Source organism: Carettochelys insculpta, chromosome 17, assembly GCF_033958435.1.
Source record: "Carettochelys insculpta isolate YL-2023 chromosome 17, ASM3395843v1, whole genome shotgun sequence".
Lineage (NCBI taxonomy): Eukaryota > Metazoa > Chordata > Testudines > Carettochelyidae > Carettochelys > Carettochelys insculpta.
This window is the reverse complement of record NC_134153.1, coordinates 7,576,742-7,600,398: the sequence shown is the minus strand read 5'-3', so window position 1 is coordinate 7,600,398 and position 23,657 is coordinate 7,576,742. Positions and strand designations below refer to the sequence as shown.

The 23,657-nt window shown below is 38.8% G+C and overlaps 1 protein-coding gene across 1 annotated transcript; it reads right to left on the bottom strand.

Annotated features, from left to right (window-relative positions):
- Positions 1-1,085: 1,085 nt before the first annotated feature.
- YTHDF1 (YTH N6-methyladenosine RNA binding protein F1) lies at positions 1,086-22,940 on the bottom strand. The gene is made up of 5 exons (XM_075011418.1): positions 22,537-22,940; positions 22,232-22,256; positions 20,614-20,693; positions 12,506-14,029; positions 1,086-2,173 (listed from the first exon to the last, which is right to left on the bottom strand). Exons 1-5 carry the CDS (start codon positions 22,561-22,563, stop codon positions 2,147-2,149), a joined length of 1,683 nt encoding a protein of 560 aa, XP_074867519.1. The 5' UTR covers positions 22,564-22,940; the 3' UTR covers positions 1,086-2,146.
- Positions 22,941-23,657: the final 717 nt, after the last annotated feature.

Sequence of the window (23,657 nt, the reverse complement as noted above, 5' to 3'; positions counted from 1 at the left end):
CACATTTATTTTCTAGGATAGCAACATCAGCATGAAAGCAGCAATACTTAAACATTCAGTGGGAAACAAAACACTTGTTATCAGCGTTAGACAGCTGACTGAGGACTAAAGAGAACTGCAGTTTTGGCTGTGGAATGTTTGGTTGCATGAGCCCAACTTGTCAGCAGGGCTAGAGGAACAGACATTTTTTTTTTTTGGGGGGGGGGGGGGGGGGGAGAGAAATGGGAGGAAACAAAAAAGGAGCTTTTTAAAATGAACCAGGTTAAACCCTACAAAAAACAAAGGAACAGCGCAACACTTTCAAAAGTCATAAGGTTACATAAAAGAATTTTACTTGGCTTAGTCCTAATTTTCAAAGTTCTTTCCTCGTCATGCTGATCCATGTTTGTAACCTCCTTGTACGGATAGTGAATGCCAGAGACCAGCTAACAATTCCTTATTAAGCTTTCTGCCATACAAGCAGACTAGAAAGTATAGCGGTTGTCAGTTATAAAGGCACAAGAACCATACTTTGGAGTAAATACTTAAAAGTAGCTTACACATATTACTAAATGATTTCCAAGAAAGATCCCTGCCAGAGAAAATGTGGTTCAACCACCTCAGATGTTTGGAATTCTACCTGTATGCTAACTACTCTAATTCATCTTGTGCCTCAGGAGGTTGAGTAACATGGATACAACACAGGCAGGCATTTGAGCATAGGGAAATAATGAAAATGACATCATGCTTGCTAAATATGTATTGTTTATTAAGGCTTGTAGTCTCCTAGAGGAAAAAAGTTATTCTGATGCTGTCCATGAGTCCTTACAGGCAGTGACAGTCCAGAGACAAAGTTATACGTTCTAAATACAAGTCTAAATGATACAGCTTAAGTTTTATTTAAAATTGGAGGTCCTTTTGGAGTAAATAGTTTTCAGAAGATAATTTGCTTTCTAATATAGTAAAAGATCCTCTACAAACAAACACGTGCAGATTCAGTGTGCTAGAGCAACAGGCATAAGCACAAATTTTCATGCTTAATTGAAACTCCAGTTGGTGACGAGTTCTTCAATATTTCCCTCATTCCACAAAAACATGACAGCAAATTCAGTTTCTTAAAACATTTTTTTACTCATCCAACAGAGAAAAAAATTAGACATACACAGCTGATTTTAAACATCTGAGGCATAATCCATCATTTTGTCCATACTATTAGTTTCTACGTTAAAGCTCAGCATTATTGGTATAAAAACTTTAAATGGCATTAGGATTTTGGGGGAAAAAAAGGGAAAGATTAAAAATGATCTGCAATTAACTAATAACACCTGAAAGCTGAAACAGATTTAAACACATTGTCCAAAACCCCTGCAATGTTGATAGCATTTACATTATTATTTATTAAGCTATGAAAAACAATAGAGCAGAATTATGGTTGAGAAAAAGCATCCCACTTCCTCTCTGCTAGATACGGGTATAACAAATGCACACTGAAGCACTGGTTAACAGAACGTGAAGGAAATATTTTCAGAATTAAACAATTTCACTGACAGATTTTGATTTTCTTTGAGACAGAAAAATATCAAGTGACTTGTTAGCATTTTTAAAAGCATCACTGTACAATTGAAATGATTTTAACTTGAATTTATTTCAATATTCTGAATGCCATATGTCTCAAACAACATTCTCAAAGTGACAAAGCTCAATGGTTTTGTAAAGACTGCCATGAAGAATCAGGGTTTGGGGTGAAGAGAAGTTTTATCATATACAAAATTAAGATGAATATCAGAATAGGAACATAATTTGTGCCAAAACAAAGTGTTTGGGAAACACTGACAGTTTTAGGATACTTTAGTTCCATATTAGGTCAGTACAATTGTTTAGTAAACTTAAAAAATAGGAACAGATCACCTTTATTAAAAGGATTCTACAGCATTTTACATAGAAAAATACAAATTAATGCAGATCCACTTGGGCAAAAATAAACTACAATGTACTTAAAGATGCAACAACTTAATTCCCCCTGCACAAGAAGATATATTGGAACTGAAAGCTTTAGTTTTTCCTGATGCCAGGATATAGCACCAGAATACATTTTAAGATTTGATTTTCATAGTTGAATTTAATATCAGTTCTATTATATATATATATAAACTGTATATGTTTATTCTTATTGTTTGTTTCGATTCTGCCGTTCCTGTAAAAAACAAAAACAAAAACAAAGTTTAAACTAAGTCAGAAAAAAATATTTAACATGAACCAACTTTTAGTGATGCAACCCAAAATTGTCTGATGCCCTATGTAATTTTTAAAATTACAACAGCAATTATTTTCCATATTACATATTTGATACATACAAGGATACAGAAGTTAAATGAACACCTGAAATTTCAAGTGGAGTGGCTGAATGCACACAGAGCAAATGTACAGGCAGCTAGAGCAGAGGTTGGACGGTAACCCACCCCACCCAATGCAAACCTTTCCACGGACCACCAACCAACCACCCATGCATGACAAATTGGACTTCTCTCTAAATACCTTAACTACTAAATTATTCATATTATGCTAGCAGAGCATAAAACCATAAACACACAGCTATAACAAGGGGTGTGTATGAATATATTTAGATGTTATTGTATGTATCATGTTAGTTTACCAAGCTTAAATTTTAATTAAAACAAAACATTAATTTATGTCTAAAATAAGTTTCAACATTATTTTTATTTAGACGGGTGGGGATCTTTTGGTCAGGAGCCCGTGATCCACAGAGAAAGCAACTGGGGGGGGGGGGGCACACAAAAGTGAGAGGCAAAAAAGACAGAAAACAAGCCACACTGATGTGGCCCCCAATGGAGACACATCAGTTCCCTTGTGTTACAACCCCACAGAGGGGTCGGGGGAAAACCAAAGTTCAGGGCCTTCCCACAGGCCAGATCAATCAATGGAACCAGTGAAGACAGCCTCCATGTGAGCAGTTTCCTGCACTGGCAGTTCCCCAGCTTGGGGGGAGCAGCAGCGCATGGAACTGCTTCCTCTCATCCATGAACCGTATCCAGCCCTCGAGGTTCGGGGCTCCCTGCTTGCCACCAGGCATGAACCTGATAATGGTGTTGCAACCAGGCAGAGGATGTGCACATGGCTACAGCTCCCTCAGACCACACTTTGGAAACCTCTGAGCTAGGGCAACCATTCAGGCCCAGCAGTGGTAGCAGGTGAGGCCTACAGCAGAGAATCTAAATATGTGAAAACTAAAATTGGTAATGGAACACAAGATCTGTAATATTTTGTTATCTAAACCAAGTTGTCTATTACAATGGCACCCAGATTGTTAAGAGCAGAAAACCAACTGAAGGAATCCACAAAAAATGTGTACATTTTGCAAAAGTGCTTGTGATAGGACCTTAAGTTTTACTGAATTAAAACAGAACTTCAGCTCTTAAGTACCTGTCACTTTTGAAACTTGCTTCAAACCTTTTCTAGCTCTGCTACTCACCTTACTACTCTGCTGGAAGACATTGTGAAAGACTTCAAGGATCTGGTAAAGAACATGCTGCTGGATGAAGCAAGCAAGACTTGCAGGAAGCTAGGATGCTGACCAAAATAAAAGCTAGGGGTTCACTGAAGTTACACTGAGCTTCCAAGAATCACCACCAAAGGGGAAATGAAATGTAAGTTAAGGAAAAGCCTTAGACCAGGGATGGGCCAAAAAGTTAGGGAACTAAGAACCATGGATAGAGTGCAAAGAGATTAAAACTAAATGTTTGTAGTTATCTAGCTGCAGAGATATAATATATATATCTCCAGATTAAAAAAATAGTGTCTCAATGCCCTCCTCATCCCCCAGGGCCAGGCACCCCCAGCACCCCGCCCCCCACAACTTAATACCCTCCCCCAGGGCCAGGCACCCTCCACAAACCCCCACCCCCAGGCAGGCACGCGCACATACGTGTACACACACACACACACACACACACACACACACTCTAACTCAATGCCAGCAACCCACCAGAGCCGCTGCTGCCATGCACTTCTCCCAGCAGCCACTGGGGTGCATGTTCAGAGAGGCAGGCGGCACTCCTGGTGCAGGGGTCTAAGGAGGAACAGCTGCATTTAATGGCTCAAAAACCCACATGTGGCTTGAGAGCCACAGGTTGGTCCCTGCTGTCCTAGAAAGGACTCACCTATAAAAAGGCAATCTTTAACTTGTGTCCCCAATGCAGTAAATGTGGAAAGAAGACTCTTGAACTCTACAAGAGTGACACCCAGGAGCAGTTCTCTCCACTCTTCCAAGGAAGTAGTGAACAAGAGATCATTCACAATGTTCCTTCTAATTTTTTTCCATCCATGTGCAGAATAAATTGTCACGTGCACAGAAGAATGTGCATCACCAACAGAAACACATTCTGCCAGCTGTGGGCACTCTGCTAATCAGCTGGGCAGCACCTGAATCTCTGCTGGGCAGCCACCCAAGCATTCAGCTTACAGGGAGCTCTGATCACACAGAGCAGTTCAAGAATGCAAAAACAGGAGAATGCAGCAAAAAGCAAGACAATGAGAACTGTTAGTAACAGCCTCTTGAAAAACACACTGAGAGAATATCCCTGCAAATTAATGCAAATTCAGAGCTCCAGCAGAGCAGAGCAGCTATGGAAAGCAAAAAATACCATTTTACCTTTTCAATAAGTGAGAGATTTTTAATAGCTAAAACTGCTAGTTTATGACTTTTTCTTTTAGTTGGGATTGCTAATTTCCCTGTTTTTAGTAAATCAAAAATTGTAGTGAAAAATATTTTAACTTTTTTTGTGGAATGATGTAATTTTCTACTTAGATAAAAACAACGACAGGCAGATTTAAAGTATCATGAGTTGTTAAGATGAAGGGCTCATTTACAGGATTATTTCCACTGTACCCATTCATACACCTTAAAGCAAATAATTTGCATAATGGAAAATATGAAGCATTAAGATTCACAGTTTAACAAGACTTCACATTTGAGGGACTACTGATACAGCATTGGTTCAGATGAATGACCACTCAACAAATAACTATATCCAACAAGTGGATTAGAAGTTAAAAAGCCCTTTTGGATAGACTAGTCTTGTAGCATCTGTGACCAGCTTTTGTATTAGCTGGACAGACAGACACAGAAGATGGAACTCCTGCGAGAGTGAAGAGACTGTTGGAAGGATTTATTTTTAAGTTTTAACATTTAAAATAAAAAAAACAAGTTTTTTTAAAATTAAAATAATCATGAATGCAAATAACCTTTGCATAAATTTCTCAGACCAATTACTTCAGACTTCTCAATTTAGAGCCTCTTCACATTGATCCCCTCCACATTTTCTCCAAACGGAATGTTAAAGGGTTATCTACACTCAGCTTCCTACCATGTTGAACTATTTTAATTTTAAACTTGTGACAGACAGAATGGAATAACACTGCATTTGTAACTGGGTTAACATATGTTTTCATCTTCAGGCTACAGTCTGATGAACATTTATGATTATTGTATTTCTATCTTCCACAGCAAAAAATAAACATAAGGACAAAATTAAGTTAAGAGTGAAAATTTAAGTAATCAGGAGGATTTGTAACAGGTAAGGTGTTTTGGTTTTTTCATTTTATTATACCCTCCCTGCTGCACTGTTCTCATTGTTTGGCTATTAACCGCCAATAACAGATGTTTGTTTTCTAAATTGCAACCAACATATTCTCAGTCAAGAGTCTCAGACCTGGAGCCCAAGTTCCCTGTGAATTGCATAGCCATGCAGCAGCCTATTAACCACTGAGCAGTCGCTCAGTTCTGCGACAGGAAGATTCCTCTCTTCCAGCCACTGATCTGGCATGGTGTGGACCTGTGCCCCAGTCACAGCTCAGCCACGGACCTGCTGTGGCCGGGAGTGAGGCTTCCAGCTCCTGGTACCAGCCCAGGCTGACCCAGACCTTCCATGGACATCCAAGAGGTGCCTCTCCACTCCTCTCCCTACAAGCTCTGAAGCTCACATGGGGAGAGACAGCTGAAGGTTTATTTTATTCACCTGTTAGCTTCCCACTCAAGGTGGATAAAAATTATAAGACTGGATAGTTTAGGTATTTTTTTTTTTAAAAATAAACAGTTTAAATATAACAACCTATATTAAAGGCTGGTAGTTACTGCAGTTTACTAAAAATAATTTAAATTACAAAAATATTCCAGTATGTGTTTGTTACTACCAAAATTTTAAATGAAGTCCAACGATTGAATTGGAAGCCACAAGATGAGCACAGAAAGCAAGAGCTTCTTAAAGCACTAAACCAATTTTTGACAATAGCAGTCTCACATAGAGGTGTGGAGAAAGTACTTCCTTCATTTGTTTGTACTAGATCAATTCAATTACTAGCTCATTCCAATGTTGAAAAACTGACAGATAAAAATGCAGAGATTTAAGAAGATGAGATCTACTAGTTCTAAAATCTTGACTGACACAGTGACAAGAAACTACAGCTACTCCTTCCTTTGTATAATAAACTCATTTTTAAAGGAAAAAAATAAGCTTTTTTCTTAGCTTCCAGCCACACTTAAGTTAGTCAAATACAATTTCAAATTCAACTAAAAATGTACAAATACTTTTTTTGCCAAAATGTAGTCTGACATACATAACTAATAAAAGATTAATTAACTGCTACATAGATAATGGTGAATGACACCATTTCTTATCAAATGTAAAATTTAGGAATCTGAACAAACATATGCTAACTTATGTAACTGCTTATACAAATGTGTATATAGTATGTTCTCTTCCTTAACAAAAAAAGTAGCACCAAATATATTGTAACAGACATAGCTGCAAATCTACATGTTTTAGTGGTTATCAACTATAGAGAAAACAAAGTAAAAATGCATAAACAGGATTAGAACAGTATTTAAATCAAAAATTTTGCCATGAACTGATTTAAACAACTAACAGTGGTGATTTAAAAAAAATAATCCACCCTGCTTCCACATCCCTGTTTCCTTAAAAAACAACCCTACACGCTCCTGAAGGCATCTCTTGCTGGCTTAGCAGGAAGAAGCTGCCTAAGCACTGGAGATCAAGTACCACAGGAACAGAGAACAGACTGTTTCTTGAGCCTTCAGCCCTATACTTCAAAGCAGTAAAAAAACCCATCCAGCTTCCTTCTAAGAGCCATTTTAGGCTTCCCCCGCAGTAATGTGAAAGTACAGGACAGAGCTGTTGAGTATGTTTCTTTACCCACAGTGCTGTCTCCCAGACAAATCTGGAGCCTCCTTTTAGAAAGAGGGACTGTAGCCCAATCTGAGACATACTGATGCATCGCAGCTTAATAGAAGGCATCTCAGTAAACTATGCTGCTCCACAGGAAACTAATTACAGGTTCTCACAAATATATTGTTCTTTGACCTGACTGCAAATGTGAAAGACGTTATCAATAATTTATTAATGAAAGTAAAGAAGATGAGAGAGAAGTTCAGCAGCTGGACAATTTGGGGGAAAACAAGCTTTTTTTTTTTTTTTTTTTTTTTTTTAAAAAAACAGACACAGTAAACACTAAAGAGATGAAGAAAAGGCCTCCAACACCATACAAGAACCAGATATAGTTTTGCACTTATTGCTCCCAGACAGTACCGTCAACCCTTCCACAGAGCCAGTGTCACAGGAATTATTAATAGTTTACTGCTAGCAAATTTACCGGGCATTACTTGGGTCCTTAACTATGATTTTTTAAATAAAAAGAAAAAACATACGTGCTTTAAGTGACTGTATTTTTTAAAAAAAAGTTATTTTTACTAAATTAATTTTTATTTCCAATTTCTAAAAGAGGATTGTTAACATTTGTCTGTTTAATTTTTTAAATGGGTATTCCATTAAGTATTTTCTTCTTCACTCCTATAAACTCTTATTCACTGTTTTAACAAAAAAGGGCTACAGTTAACTTGGTTTCCAATAAAATTTTCTCCTAGTTTTCAAACCTTAAGCATGGATTTAGGTGTGCCAAACCAAGCCAGAGCACTATTCCAAAATTTCTCCATTTTATCTGTTTTCTGTAAGTTTTATTGAAAAGCAATCCTATTCCAGGTTCATCCTATTTTTCTGGCTCATCTTGGTTGACTCTCAAAATTCACTCAGTTATGCCAATTTTGAGGACTCTCCTTGCCATGGTGATTCTCTTTTCTGCTTGGTTTCAAGAGAAGCAATCCTAGTCCAGGCACATTCCATTTTCCTGGTACGAAACAAATACTTAATTTGCTTTAAGATTTGATAAGAGCAAGCTGTATACTGAATTTGGTGGTCCTAGCTCATACTGTTTAGTAGGAATTTTTGATCGAACAGACACTCTCTAAAATATGTAGCGAGTTACTTTATAGTCAACCAAGAATGGGCCCCTTCTTCTCAGCAATGCCCAAATGGAGAGCTGCAGATGCTTTTTGGCCTCAAGACTCTCATCTAAATAGACAAGGCAGACAAGGTGGGGGAAGGTGTATGCTATACAAGCAGAGTGATTAAGATGGCAGCAAACAGCATGGTAAATTCACTTTTTAAAATAAGTTAAGTTAGAAAGGGACAGGCTTAATGAACGTACAAGTGAAAGGAGTGGGGCAGAGAGGAATGAAGCTGAGACTAAGGGTCTGAAAAAGGACAGAGCTGGAACAAAACAGCCAATATGAGACTCAATTAAATCTTAGTTAGCATTCCTCCTCCTTACGACCAAAATGCAGACTACAAAAAAAGGACTACCATAGCATAATTAAATCAAGAAATGCAAAGGTGTAAGCACTGTCATGATTTACATTTAGGAGTTGGGGCAAGCAACATGCACACCAATGCCATTCATCCTACATCCTGAAAGCCTCTATATCAGTCAACCTTCCAGCAAGAAATGGGGCATGCAGCATTCCCAGAGCTTGTCACTGTTGCCCCTTCAGTAAAGCCAACATTTCCAGACTAGAATTTGGGAATTGTTAGCTGGCACATCAGCCTGTTGTAAATAACTCAGTGTGTCTCTAACTTGTTACCAGTCAAACAAATGTGAAAGTCACATTAACAGTCCTACTACACTAGGCTGTTATCACATACCTAGGAACATCTGTCAAATACTAAACAGGGCCCAAATGGGCACGTGGGAAACTTAACAGCCAAACAATTATACTGCTTTCTTGAGGTGTAATGCACATCCTCAGCTGCACACTTCAGACCTCCCCTCTCTGTAGTATCTGAGTCTCTAAACTCAGGTCTCCAAGATATTGGCATTCTTGGCTGTCACTAGTCTGTCAAGCTAGCTATGATCAGCGTAATAGGATATCCACAAAGGTTTCATTTTGATTTCTAGGAACAGAAATGCCCCTTTGCCAACTGTCCAAATTTGTTCAAAACAAAAATACACTTAAACACAAGAGTTTATTTTGTTAGCTATTGTCATCAGGTTTTTGATTCTGCCAGAAGGCTTTTGTAGTTTAAAGCAAGTGTAATTACTGAGTGTGATTCATGAACTATTAATGCCACATTAAACCTTCTATTTAAAGAAGTCTGCCCACATATTAAGAAGTTTTCATCCTTCTAAATTATTAAGTATATTATCTTGGATTACCCGGGGTGAAAAGAGCACCCTCCCTTGGCACAAAAACAAAAGTAAACTGGCTTTCAGTAGAAAATTCGGAGGTGGTAAGCAGGAGCGAATCCATGCCCAGCCTTTCCTGATATTTTGTTATACAAGGTGGAACAGCAACCAACAGCCCTCCCCCCACCAAATGTACCATTTTAGGCCATTGGAGCTGCACCAGTACAGTTCTATTATTCCCGCATCTTGCCTCAGCAGTACACAGGGCTACAAGTGCAATTATATCTTTCCTCCATCCCATGGAAGGCAAACCAGGTCTTTTAAGTGTTGCAGAGGACCCTGAATGAATCTTTTATGCTTCGATAAATGTTACCCGACTAGAATATGCTGTTTAGTCCCCATCTGAGGTCACAAACCTCATTTGACATGTTATAGTTACAAGATGTAGTACCACAACATTACATTAAACGTTAGTTGGAGAATAAGCAGCAAGGAGGGTGATTAACTCCTAAAGCAAGATGTTCTGCACATGCCCTTGGTAATTAAAGCAATAAAGCAACACTACCCATATTTGAGAGAAAACTGTCTAAAAAGGTTTTTTTTTTCCTCCTCTCTCTAAATATTTCTTAAGGTATCGGCAGCTTCCACATAAAATCATGATATGCTCAGCAAGAGAGGAAAATATATATTTAAATTGGGTAAACTTCTAAAGCACCATCTTTGTGTAATTATGACAACAAACAGATTTTAAATAAAATGATTTGATATTTAAGATGAATAGAGAGATACAGCCACCTGAAAACCCTTTACAGTTCAGTCTGACATACATATTTACTAACAAAGCAAATCCTTAAGACCAGCACCGAAAGTTACTTTCATTGGCAAAAGATTCCTGTATATATTTGTTTTAAATTCTAATGAAAGGTCTGTTTAAGACAGAGTTCTGAACTATGCTAAATTTCAATAACAGGTGCTATTCAATGGTAAGAAAAAAATTTGACTTAATATGCCTTAGAAGGAAACAGATAGTAAGCTACTGTACTGCCAAAACTTGTTTACACTTAGGTTAAAAATAGATGTTTTCCTCTCTGAATATAATTTACATTGACTGCCAGTCTGAATATCTTTTTTCACTAGATCATCTGTCATCTTCCTCAGCCTATTCTTATTGTTTAAAAGCTGCTCAGTTTTGAAAGCTATTTAGATATATCTAAGAAATTATACCTCCACAAAATATTAAAAAAAGTCTAATGCATTAGCAATTAAACTGAATCCCAAATGTTCTTCAATATTGAGAGAGAGAGAAAAACAATTGTTGAAAAACTGATCCTGATTCTGTTAAAAAGTAGTACTGTGGACAGGCACATTTTGTTTATATATTTAATTGTAAACAGAAGAAGAATATGACAATCCAAATAATGAGGAGGTGGAGAAAGTATACTGAGCTACAGGCTGAACTTCTCTAGTTTGACACCTGACGAGTGCTGAACGAAAGAATTTGATGGACCACAGGAGTTCAATATTGCCTAGCAGCATTACCAAACACTTCCACTGCTTACTGGGCTCTTAGTCTTTAAAGTGACTGCTCTTTTGTTTTGTTAGAATACAGACTAAACACAGCTACCTCTCTGTTACTGGGCTCTTAGAAAACATTTAGGGCTAAATTACAGCTAAACAACAGCACAGAACACTGGGAGTCAGGACAGTGGCTGTAAACTAACCTTATGGGACCACAGGAAACTTGGCCACACTCATGATAAGCGTGGTCATCTGGCTAACTAGAATCATGATGGATTACAGATGTTGCCAGATGAGAGTGTCAGATTAGAAAGGCTTAAGCTATAGAAAGCTAAATTCACAATCTAGTATATGATCCTAATCATAAAGTTAGCAAGGACTGACATACTTCAAGAGGAAATACTTAATCCTGAGAAGAGAGGCCTGAAACCACTGTCATTGGTTGACACAAGGGACAGTATAGTTTGTGGGGGTTTTCTGAAAATGCACTAAGCTGAACTGGAAAACTTAAACTTCCAAGGACACGTAAAAAGACTTATACATTGAAACGTTAACCAAAGCGTCAAACCATTTTAAGGGTCAGCAGGCCATTACATTCTAACAGCTTCTACTTAATCAACCCTTAGTATACATACAGAGTCATTGACATGACACTTGAGGCAAGGGTCAAGGAAGTAGCTAGTCTTTTCATAATCACACTTCCTTGTTTGAATAGGCTAATCAACATGGAACTTTTGGTCTGGAGACTTCTAACCTTTCAACACTACACTCAAAAAAAAAAAACAAACCCAGTGACTAAGTGTTGGAAGGTGTTAAGGTAGTCCCGAGGACTCGAATCTTTCATTTATTCAACAAAACAGCTGTAACAGGAGCAACAACACAAGTTTCTTCCACTGTGGTTTTCCTTAACTCTTTTTCTGGAGAAGCCAACCAAGGGGACAAGAAGAGGTCAGTGATTATTTAAACCTTAGCCTCACAGCTCAAAGATAACACCAAGAAGTTGCCAAGTTGTGACAAAATCTGACTAGGAACTGGATTCATACTTAATCATTGACAGAATCCGTAAGAGTGGTTCCGTGACAATCCATGACCTTGGCCAACTCTCAAACACTCACAGGCTCTGTATAACATTAACAATCCCAAAATAAAATTTCAACTTCCAGTAGAGTTGAATGTAACATACTTTACTTGTATGTTTTACTTTTGGCTTACAAAACCAAAAACAAACTTTATCTGAAACTATAAAAACTATAAAAACTACAAATGGAACTGAAGCACAAGGTTTTGTTTTAGTATTAAAAGAGACTCAGGAAAACCATGTTTAAATACATGATAAATGTTTTAGAATCTCAACTTAGTTTCCCCACAGAGGCACTCCCAAGACAACATTAACACTTTTAATGTAGGTTTTGTTTCTTTTCTCTCTCTCTCTCTCTCTCTAAAAAAGCAAATTTACCTTCCGCACCACCTCCTCCTCTTCTTGGCGCTTTTCATAATGGGAAAAGTCATCGAAGATGGAGGTTGTGTGCTTGTAAGTAGCAATAATTTTAAGCACTTGTTTTGCTTTTTCTAAGGGCACCTCCTGTGTGTCACGGGAGTTTGTAACTGGTTTGTTGTCATTGTTCTCTAGTCTGATGTGTCGGAGCTGGTTGTTGGGCACATCCTTCACAAAGATCCATTTGACATCAAATTTCCCCTTCCATTTGTCCTGAGACCATACGCCAGCACTGGTGCCATAGTCCACAGGTGATTTCATCTCTGCTACTCCACAGAAATGTCCACTACCATTAACACTGAACAGTAAGTAGACTGGGCCCTTACTATTCATGGAACGGAAAGCACTGTCTAAGCGTTTGTTGCCATGTTCTGTGCTACACCAAATAGAATATTTAATGGAACGATGAATATCATCTTCAGAATAGCTCTTTATTATGAACACACGTCCATTTTTAAGGTTCCATTCAAAATCTTTCGGGTTATAGCTATGAGCAGCTTTCAGTTTTTCAAGAACAGGATGGGATTCACCACTTGGGACAGAGTTAGGCTGTGTACCACCAGTTGAGTTATCATTACCAGTCCCTCCACTTTGGCCAAAAGCTGCATTTCTGTTGCGAGGAGCCACCCAGCGGTTTTGAGGTGGCTGCTGAGGGCTTTGATATGGTGGCTGCGTCACTGGAGGAGGCTGAGCTGGAATAGGTTGAATAATCTGTTGCTGTGGCTGTGGGACAGATTGAGGAGATGGGATCTGCTGGGGGGCAGGAACTTTTGCTACAGGACCTTTATTATCCCAAGTACCTATGTCCATATTATGTTTTATAGGTGGTGGAGGCAAAGCTCCTCCAATTACAGGCCCAGTTTTTGTTTTCATTTTAGGTTGTGGTTTTGCAGGCTTGCTGGCAATAGCAGCCCAAGAGGTTGGTTTAGATACTGGCAAGTTTACACCGGATCCACCATTACCAGAGAGCGTACCTGTCATTCCAGCACTGTTGACAACAGAACCTACAGTTTTCACAGCAGCAGTTGTTACATCTCCACCAATCTTAAGTCCAACCATTCCCTGTTCAATACTGTTCATTCCAGGTGCTTTATTTAAAGTATCATTATGAAACCCTGTTTGTCCATCCACAATAGTACCACCCAGGGAGCTAGGTGGGTAGCTGTAACTGCTCCCATAAGCTGAACTTTGAGTCTGCTGTCCTTGGGACCCACTTGTTCCCCAAGCTGAAAAAGCAGGATTTTCAGGGAAAAAATTAAATCTGTGTTGGTAGATGTTATTTCCCAGACCTCCAGGCTGTCCAAAAACAGCATCATGCATAAAATGATGGTCTCCATTACTGAGCTGTCCATAGGTGGTGAGGTAAGGGATAGGAGGATCTCCTCCAGTAGACCATGGTGCTTCACTGAGAGAATAAGGAAACCCAATAGATGGTGGATAATAACTGGACAAATAGGGATCAGTCATTGATGGATAGCTATTATTCTGTTAAAGACAAGAAAAATAATTTCAGATATATGCACTTTCACAAATGACTAATATTTGCACACAACTAAATACAAAACTGATACGTAGTAACCTTTGTTTCAAACTCCAAGTTGCACAAAACTTAGTATTCCATGGACTTCAGTCTAAGTTGATGCCTTTGCATCTTTTGTATAGGAATATACAAGATTCAGTCTCTTTCTGCACTTCCTCTAGTGTTTTAAAGGAAGGCTACCACACTCAGATGAATATTTGTTGACACCAAGGCCTCAAATTAATTTTTCCTATGCTTTAGGTAATTCACTGAACACAAAAATTCCTGATTTAATTCATGAAAATACTTGTTCTATAAGCATAAAACCACATACATTTATATTGTTCTGAAATTTTAATATATTGTGTTTAATCAACAGTATGCAATGGTTATAGAAAAATTATGAAAGGCAGAAAAAACAGATCTCAGAAATTAACAGGACGTAAAAATGACGATAATTCTATTTGAATATGAAAATTTAGATAGTTTGCATTTTTCAGAATGTTATATTTGTACAAAGTTAGTCATCACTTTAACTTCAAAACCAAGTGAAAGATGAACAGATGAGCAAGTTTTGCTGCATAATACATCCAAGAAATTTGTTTCATATAATCCTTACATCATATTCTAAGTCTATGAAGTTACACAAAAACGTAGTACATACTACCAAATCATCATGTGAAAATAGCACAAAAGTTTGCAGAATATGAAAAATTGCTTTGCATGTTACATATGTGCAGCCTTCATTCTTTTCAGAATATTTTTATGTACAACTCAAGTTATAATCTTAATATTTCTGTAAGCAAAAGTTAAGAATTGAATATTGTCCTACTACTGTGCACTATATACCTGATGCAGATCCATTACTATTATAACTCCATTTTTAATTTGTAAATTCAGATATTGCACATGACTGGAAGAGGTACCACTTCAAATCTGGTTTGGAAAAAGGAAGATCTGACTAGTATTTGTGACTGCATTAGAGTCACAATGGCCATGTGTTATTGAATAAATACTAGACCCAAAGAGTGGGGGAAATAAATCATTTGGCTTTACCCAGTTTGACTGTGGTTTGTATAATCTTAGTGAGCTATGAATTTTTGTGGACTATATTAAAGATAACTGAAATTTGGGGTGCAGAAACAAATACTTGACTTTAAAATATTGCTATATTCAAGCTTGATTGTAAATGGGACTCTGTATATTAGCATAAGCATTTAAAATGTATCATACATGCTACCCTTGAGGAAGTTTCAAAGTACAAGTAGATTTAAAACAAATATCTATGTACTTGGGCAGAAAAAATAGTTCTGGAAGAAATCTGTTCATTTGCCATATAGGGGTTAAGGAATCAAATTAGTTATTTATAATACTGAAAAAGTCAAGGATTTGTTCTTGAATAAGCATCAAGCAATAAGATTTCTCCCATCCACCCTCACTGTATTATTCAACTAAATACAAAGACTAGACTCAATGAGGCTCCACATGGGCATAGGCCTCTACCCCAAAACACAGCTGCAAAAGGTTAGCTTACAAGTGAAGTGACAAGTCAGTTTATAGTAACAGATAGCCATGCTAGCCTATGTACTATTAAAACAAACAAAAAAAAAAAGCAGTCAAGTAGCACTTTAAAGACTAACAAAATAATTTATTAGGTGACTTTTCGTGTGAAAAAGCTCACCTCACCTAATAAATTATTTTGTTAGTCTTTAAAGTGCTACTTGACTGCTTTTTTGTTTGAACTCAGTTTATAGTTTTCATGGCCCTCACACCAGACCTATTAGTTAATCTGGAGTATGTATACCAAAAAGGTAGAGAGGACTTTAGAGAAGATGTAAGGATGCTGGTAGAGTAGAATACATCTTATCAAATCATTTTTCTAATTGTGAAATAACATACAAAGGACTTCTTGCAGAAGTCTACAGAGAAGAAATATTAAGTACAATGGTTTTATTTTGTTAAGATGAAGCATATAATAAAAAGCTGGTTAGCTGGTTACACTCAACTCTGGTGTTGTTATCATGGCTTCATAATTCTAATAGACAAGAAGTTTGGGAGTGTATTTTTTCTGCATTTGTACCACCTAAGTGAAGTTCTAAGAGATCCAATGACTAGTCCACTGGACTTCTCTCGCTGAAAATTTATGTCAAAGACCAGATGTGTGGAATTTACTTAAATAAGACCTGGGGCCTTGGTAGTATCAAGGCACTGCACTTCAATCACCATTTATAGACATGCAACAGGTACAAATACACAGAACCCAAATTCTGCATCTGACATGCATGTAAATCACACAGCTTTTGTTCAAGACAGCCAAATTATTCTTTTTCACCAAGGTCTCATTGCCCCACAAAGCGGTCCAATTACAGATGCTCAGCACTCCGCCCACCAGCTTTTCCTTATATCGGTCCAATCATCTTTTAGAATCCGATGGGGTGGGGTGGGGGGGTGGGGGAGAAATCAACTGGCTTGTGGCAGCAGAGATTTTGCCTTAAAGTTGTTCCAGGCAGAAATTCATCATGCGAGTCCCCTACCCCTTAACAGCTTTTTAGAATTAAGCATTCCAGGTTTTTCCCCCTATATTCTCTTATTAAAAGTTCAATTAACTGTTTCTTTAACTTGCTCAACTCCCCACCACATAATAATGCAGAAGTACAAATAAAGACTAAATCTTCTGTGATAAATTTAAGATTAAATTCCTAGTGGAAAAACAACCACCAAAGCTTAAAATTAACAACTTCAACACGAGATAAATGTTTTCCTGGCTCTTGTCTACAAGTTGTCTGTTGTGGACCTACGTCACCTGCAGATAAGTTTAGGCATGCAGGCTATAGCACATCCTAGCCACTTGGTCTGAAAGTCAGTGGTGGGGCTTCAACAGCAGCAAATTAAAAGTTGAGAAAAATGTAGATGCAGCAAATAGAAATAATGGACTGCAGAAATCATGCAGCTTATTAAATAAGTCAAACAAAAAACTGCCAATACAAAATCATGGCAAGAAAGAATGCAAATCTGAGAAAGGTGAAGAGGTAGTATGAGAAGCTGAAGTATTGTTTAAAACTCAAAGAGACTAATCTCTCATTCCTCCTTTCTTCCTAAACAATGCATACAAAAAATTAAAGAGTGCCTCAAAGCAGGTATATTTTACCTACGATGCTTTACTTGCTGGATACAACAGGAGCATTAGACTACAAAATACTATATTAACATTTCTTGTCAGTGGACTCATCCAAACTGTGCAGCAATCAGCATTCCCAGGAATCAAGAAACTCCTTATTTTATGAATGTTAAGCAAATATATACGTTTCCTTGAAACTCTGACCCTCAGCAAGTTCGTTTGAGTGAAATACGTTTTAAAAAAAAAACATCCTCAGCCCCGAAGGAGGACCAAATCCAAGTTATTTCCACAACCATACAAAATTATTAAGAAACTGATGTTTCAAGAACATCACAGCATGCATATTTGGGGAGAAAGAAAAAAAGAGGTGGGGTTAGGATGAGCTGAGGCTGATTTCATATAGAAGTCACTTCTATACGCTATATAGCAAAGGACATGATTACTTGTTAAAATTGGCTTTCACAAGTAACCTACTGTATTTGCTTCTGTTAATTCAAGATGTGTCATGAAAACACTAAGAAAACTTCTTAGTGCCACAAGAGTAAAGTAAGGATTTGGGTTTATTCTTCTGCCCTAAAAGAACAAAAACTCCCTTAAGTATTTCTGTGGCTTTTCACATTCACGAGAATTTACATTGAAGAACGTATTATGCATCAGTATATGGGAAGTAAAAAAAATTACCCACGATTAAAGGGTTACTTTCTGATGTCACTTCTACATTGAGGGACAGATTTTGCAAGTATATGTATTTTACTGGTCACACAAAAATTGAAGGTGAACTTTCAAGTTGAGTAGTTTTAAGTTAGTTCCCTTGTCAGTGTTTTGAAGTTTTATAATAATATTTTTTTTCTTATTTGCTTCATGAACCAAATAAGTGGGCAGGGGGGAAAAATATACAGTGCAAAGATATCTATAAAAAAGAGTGACATCGGATGCACAAAGCACAACTGAAAAGTTTCCTTCCCTCGGGTCTACTTCAGTTAGAGCAAATTTAGATGTTACAAGTTAAGGAAAAGAAGTGGACAAATGTAACTCAGCTGACATTATTCCTTTAAAATGGTTCTACATCATTAAAACAGAGCAGGAAGGAAAGGGGGGTTATTTCTTATATAGACAAAATGTCAATCATAATGGCAGATGCTTCTGTACATTCAGTTTTTGAAGTCACTATACTTACTACAAGACGTTAAGAACAATTCAGTGAAAGTAAAATGGTTACCATTTTTTCCAATTTATTTTAAGGAAAAAAAATCAAGAGGATTTTTAAAAAGTGAATCATACAATGCAAATTGTCATAAATAAGCAGGAATCAAATACCAGTTACATGTTCTTTACTCATGATCAGACCATAAAAAGATTCTTAACAGTAGGCTGACAGACTCCAAGTTTGGAACCTAACTATGGCTTGGGAATAACAACATTAGTGAAGAAGTAGAAAATAAGCTTCAACTGGAGTCTTAGTAAAGAAAATCATTCTGAAACTTATGCAGAAATTTATTCCTAACAAGACTAGTACTCAATACCAAACCTGATTCAGTGAACAGAGTGATCTGTACAACTCATCCTTTCAATGAATCCCTCTCACGACATCTGAAAGTATGGGGAAATGAACATCCTGAATCACATGCAAAGAATTAATTCATAGAGTTCTAACAGTAGAAGGTACACTAAACTTTTTAACGATGAGAACATTCCCTAAAAGGCAAACATTCAATTCCAGTTTTGTTTTCTACAGTAATGTTTTTTGTGCCTGGACTACAGGAATAAATATTCTGCACAGGAAGACATTTTTCTGACGCATTATTTTGTCCAATACCATGGTACATCAATGTCTTTTTTACACCACAGTGTTTCTCGCTGTCTTCAAAAATGTAAGCATCAATAATTAAAAAAAAAAAAAATCACTTTCATTTTGGTATCACCAACATTTCAGACTCAATAGGCTTAACTTTCATCCTCAGCTAATCTGCATGATGTTTTTATAGCTCTAGCTAGAAGGCTGCTTTACCATAACTGATTGAAATCAACAGGTGTTTTGTTCCAGAAATATGTACATTCTCCAAGCCATCCTAACCAAATTCCTTGGATTGTCACCATTTAACCACCCCGTGTGGAAACTTTTTACATGAATTCTAGAAGGATAAAGAATTTCACCAAGCATTTCAACAAAGCATTCAGTCTATTTTGTTTGGCTTTATGCCACAGAGAGAGAGAAACTGTGAAGGAAGTCTTTTAGTGTATATTTCAGCAGACTTATCCTTGACCTTATTAAGTCCCTCTTTCAGTTCTCTTTGCTAACTTTGTGTTAACAGATCATGAATCTACAGTCTATCATTTATTAGATCTTCTCGTTCTGTCTGGCTTCTTCATTTTTGAATTTGAATGCTGTACAACAGCACTGCCCATCAATAAAGCCCCAATATATTAATCACTAGAACTACAATCCAATATTGTAGCTCAATTTTCACACGAAAAAAATACTAGTAGTCCAAACCTGACTTCCTATTTTACATAGGAAAAAAAAACAACACACAATTGCATTAAGTTCTGTGACACAGAAGTCAGGATAGGAGAAAGCTAGTTTCTGAAATTTGTGGATACTTAAACTTTTAAGCATTATTTTTAACAGCTCAATTGCTTAAAATCAGCTTCTCAATTAAGTTTTTAAATATTAAACACGAATCAAAACAATGTAATTATATTTCCACCATACTTTGGTCACAGAATAAGTTTTTGTTCTTGAGAATTTTTAGCTAAATTTAATTTACACTTTTGGTTTGAATCACATGTGACTGTACAAGCTACACTAGTTTTACAATGCCTTCCAGAAGCTCAGATCTCGTTAATTACCTCAAGATAATGGCTATGAGAACATGAAAAAACTTGAGTAACTCAAAGACTGAGGCATGCTGCAAGAATGGGTGGGTGAGAATCTGTGGTCTGTGATGTGCAGGAAGTCAGATTAGATGATCATGATGGTGCTTTCTGGCCTTAAGGCATACCAGTCCTTGTCGTAGCATCTTTAAGAGTTTTAAGTAATGTTGTGGCACTTACCATTTATTTCCACCAGTCCTAGAGAGGTAGAACACCAATGACTGCAATAATAGTGGATTTCTCTATTAAAAAACTGACACTCCATGGCCCTTGACAAGCTGCCAACTATACCAGATTTTACAGGAATTGTATCATTTGGTAAATGCCAGTGGAAACTAAGATGAGCGCAACAGCCTCATTTCCAAATGTGAGGAAACTAGATACAAATAATAATTATACAAGTATTATGAACTAAAATTCTAGCACCATTAGTCAATAACACTTCATACACTATAGTCGTTTCTATTTTCTTTTAAAGCTACGATCCATCTAGGTATAGACAAGGCATACAGCACATGTCCCTAAAAACCCACTAACATAAAACAGAGAGGTACTAACCTGATTTGACTGTCCAGAAAGGTAAGGTTCAAAATCGTTGTCATGAACTGTGTCCTTCTGGTGCAAAGAACCATTTTGTACTAAAACAAAAAGTTGCAACATATCAGGTTGCCTGACAATGTTTCCAGTAAAGAAATTCACCCTAGAGTAACTTGACAGAAGTAAGTTAGTTCCCTTCTTTCTTGTGGCATTGCTAATAACCCCTGGAGGCAAATGGGGTCAGATTTCACCAGAATGAAAACTCCCACATGCACTCTAAATGTCACTATTGCTTACAAAAACTGATCTGAATGACAGCTACAGAGTCAGAGGAACCATAATTTCAGTAAACATATAAAATTCCCCCCACCCCATGATATCTTAAAACCAAACAGACATCCCTTGACAAAAGCTTGTGAGAACTACTGGAGGACATACAAACATCTCTAAAAGCTAAGCAGCTTCTTTAAAAAATACAGTAAAATTATGTCAGAGATGGCACAGTAAAATACTGGCTGTAGAATGTTTGACTTACTAATAATATATACAGTCTTTAAATTCAAACCTTGGTTTTCTTGTCCAAAAAGAGAGTGGAAACTTTGATACATCAGAGATATTTTAAACTTAATTATGAAATATGTGTAAATCACAGTGAAATCCACAACTGGTAGGAGCTACATAAGCAAATTATTAAAGTCACTTCACACTTAATTTCCATTATCTGTTTTGAAGCATATGCAATAAGTCTTTGGAAAGTAGCTCAAGCATTTCACAGGAAACTAAACCAAAATACTGCTAATGGAAAAAGAAACGTTATGCTAAAAACAAAACAAAAGTGAACATTTCAAAGAAGTCTGCAAGAGTGAAATAATGTCAGGAGACTCAATGGAAAAACTCATGCATCGCAAGAGCAGTGTATTTATAAACTGGAGCAAAATAAGAGCTCGCTGGGACTACAGCTGTATGAAACACACCAGTGATGTAAAAATTCAGAATCTCTACCCTGAAAAGAGTACCTATATAAATCAAAAGGAATGCCTGTTTCCTCTCTCTTCTTAAGTAGTTGTGTGTTTGGCCGCACTCATAGTAACATGCACAACAGTTCCTAAAGAAGGGCATTTACTGGAAAGATAGTGCGCTTCGGCAGTCTCATTTGTGACAATATACTGCAGAAGTGACAAAAGCATATCAGAGAACTGTTTTTTTGCCTAAGAAAAATGTATTTCATGTAAAAACCTGCACCAATGTGCCACCTGTCATGATCTATACACTTACATTTGCCAATACCAGTCCCAAAAATAATTATATAGGAGAAAATTAAAATAAGTTTGGGTACTTTTTACTTATTTAAGTAAATGACTCCCCTAAAGTTTAGGGCCTATACTGTATCTGTAACAACATGTATTTGTTAAAATACTTTAATAAATACTTAATACTGTACAACCTTACAAAACAGTGGCATGCCAAAAAAAAAAAAAAGCCTTAAGCACTAGGTTCCCTTTTTAAACACCGTCACTCTTCTCCACGTTTCACCACAGAATTTAAAAGACCACCTACTGGCTCACCCAGATAGGCCTGCCTGCTTCCTTTCCCTTCAGCAGTAATAAGTGAAGTGGAAAAATCCCAGCACCGGCCTTACCTTTATTATCTTGTCCTTTCGGTCGCTGCGATGCCATGCCCAGTATTGCCAAGAGGGAAACAAAGACAGACGAGAAAGTGAGTTTTGCAAAAGCTCTTGTCTTCGCTGCAAACAGCGTTGGGGGTGGGTGGGCGGTGGGGGAGGGAACAGTATGGAGAGAAGGTAGCAACATTATTATTAAGGGCTGGTCGGGCCCAGCCTGGAGATGGCCACTGATGAGGGGCCCAAGGAAGACGAGCAGGACCCTGAGCCCCGGGGAAGGGAGGGAGGGAAGGAGGGGGACCCACCTGGGCCGCGCCACTTACCTGAGGGTCAACGCTGGTGGCAGACATAATTCATGTACAGAGCCCCGTGGCTGACAAGGAGCGGGGCAGGGCCCCTCCGCGCAGCGGGGAGGAGCACGGAGAAAAGGCGGGCCCCTCCGGTGGGGGGCGGGGGGTAGCGCCTGACCCCGGGGCCTGCTCCGCCTGCGAGGGGCGCACCGGCCGGGCTGGGGGCGCTCAGGCTCGGTCCGGGGTGACGGGCTCGGGAGACTGGGGTGGGGGAGGGTTGGTGCGGTCGCTCCTCGTCCGGCTCCTCACATCCCCGCCCGCGCGCCGCGCCCTGGGACCTGGCCCGTCGCCCCCCGCCGCTGGCCCGGAGCCGGGATGGAGCGAGAGACCATCCAAGGCCAATGGCGGCGGGGACCGGGCGGCGGTGACGTCAACGCCACCGCGCGCGGAGCACGCCGGGAAGACACTGCGAGGCGGAGCGGAGGGGAAAAAGGCAGCACCTGCCGCGCATGCGCGGTGCGCTTCGGCCGCTTGTTCCATCACCCCTGGCTGGCGCGAGGGGTCGGAGCAGCCTGTACCAGCTGCCCCAGGCTTTGCGGGCAATGGGCGTGGTGGCGGGGAAGCGCTCTAGGGTGTGCACTGTCGCCCCCAGCGTGGGCTGTGCATCCCCATACCCCGATCCAGGAGATAACCTGCAGCCCAGGTTAAGCTCCCTGTGTTCCGTGTAGCTCCTGCAGTTCCATGCCCACCCTCCACATGCACCATTTGGTGATGGGCCTTTAGGTGCAGCTTGGATGGGCCTAGGCTGGGTGCCTCCGCACATGCTGGGTACTGAAGCCTGGGTGGCTCTCCAGAGCTGCCGGCATGCATGGGGACCCACCTTCTCTCTACTGTTTTTTTACATTTTGCTACAAGCACCAAGGCATGTGATGTGCACCGCCAATTGAAACGCATACTGCCGGCTGAGGGTGGCTATGGGCAAATCTCTCCTGGGCAGCCACCCCAGTACTCAGTGAGGCAGGTGAACTGTGGCGGGACAGTACCCTACTGGCTGGGGGCTGCCCAGCTTGAGGCGGGCGGTCACTGTCCAGTGAGATCCAATGATCTCTCCCACCATCAAAGGCAACCCCTGGCGCTCGTTCTCTATGCCAGTC

Coding starts and splice junctions, on each gene's coding strand:
- YTHDF1 (XM_075011418.1), bottom strand. CDS start 22,563: ATGTCTGCCACCAGCGTTGACCCTCAG. Junction 22,257..22,536: donor CCACCAGCGTTGACCCTCAG/GTAAGTGGCGCG, acceptor ATGGCATCGCAG/CGACCGAAAGGACAAGATAA. Junction 14,030..20,613: donor TTTCTGGACAGTCAAATCAG/GTTAGTACCTCT, acceptor TGTCTTTAACAG/AATAATAGCTATCCATCAAT.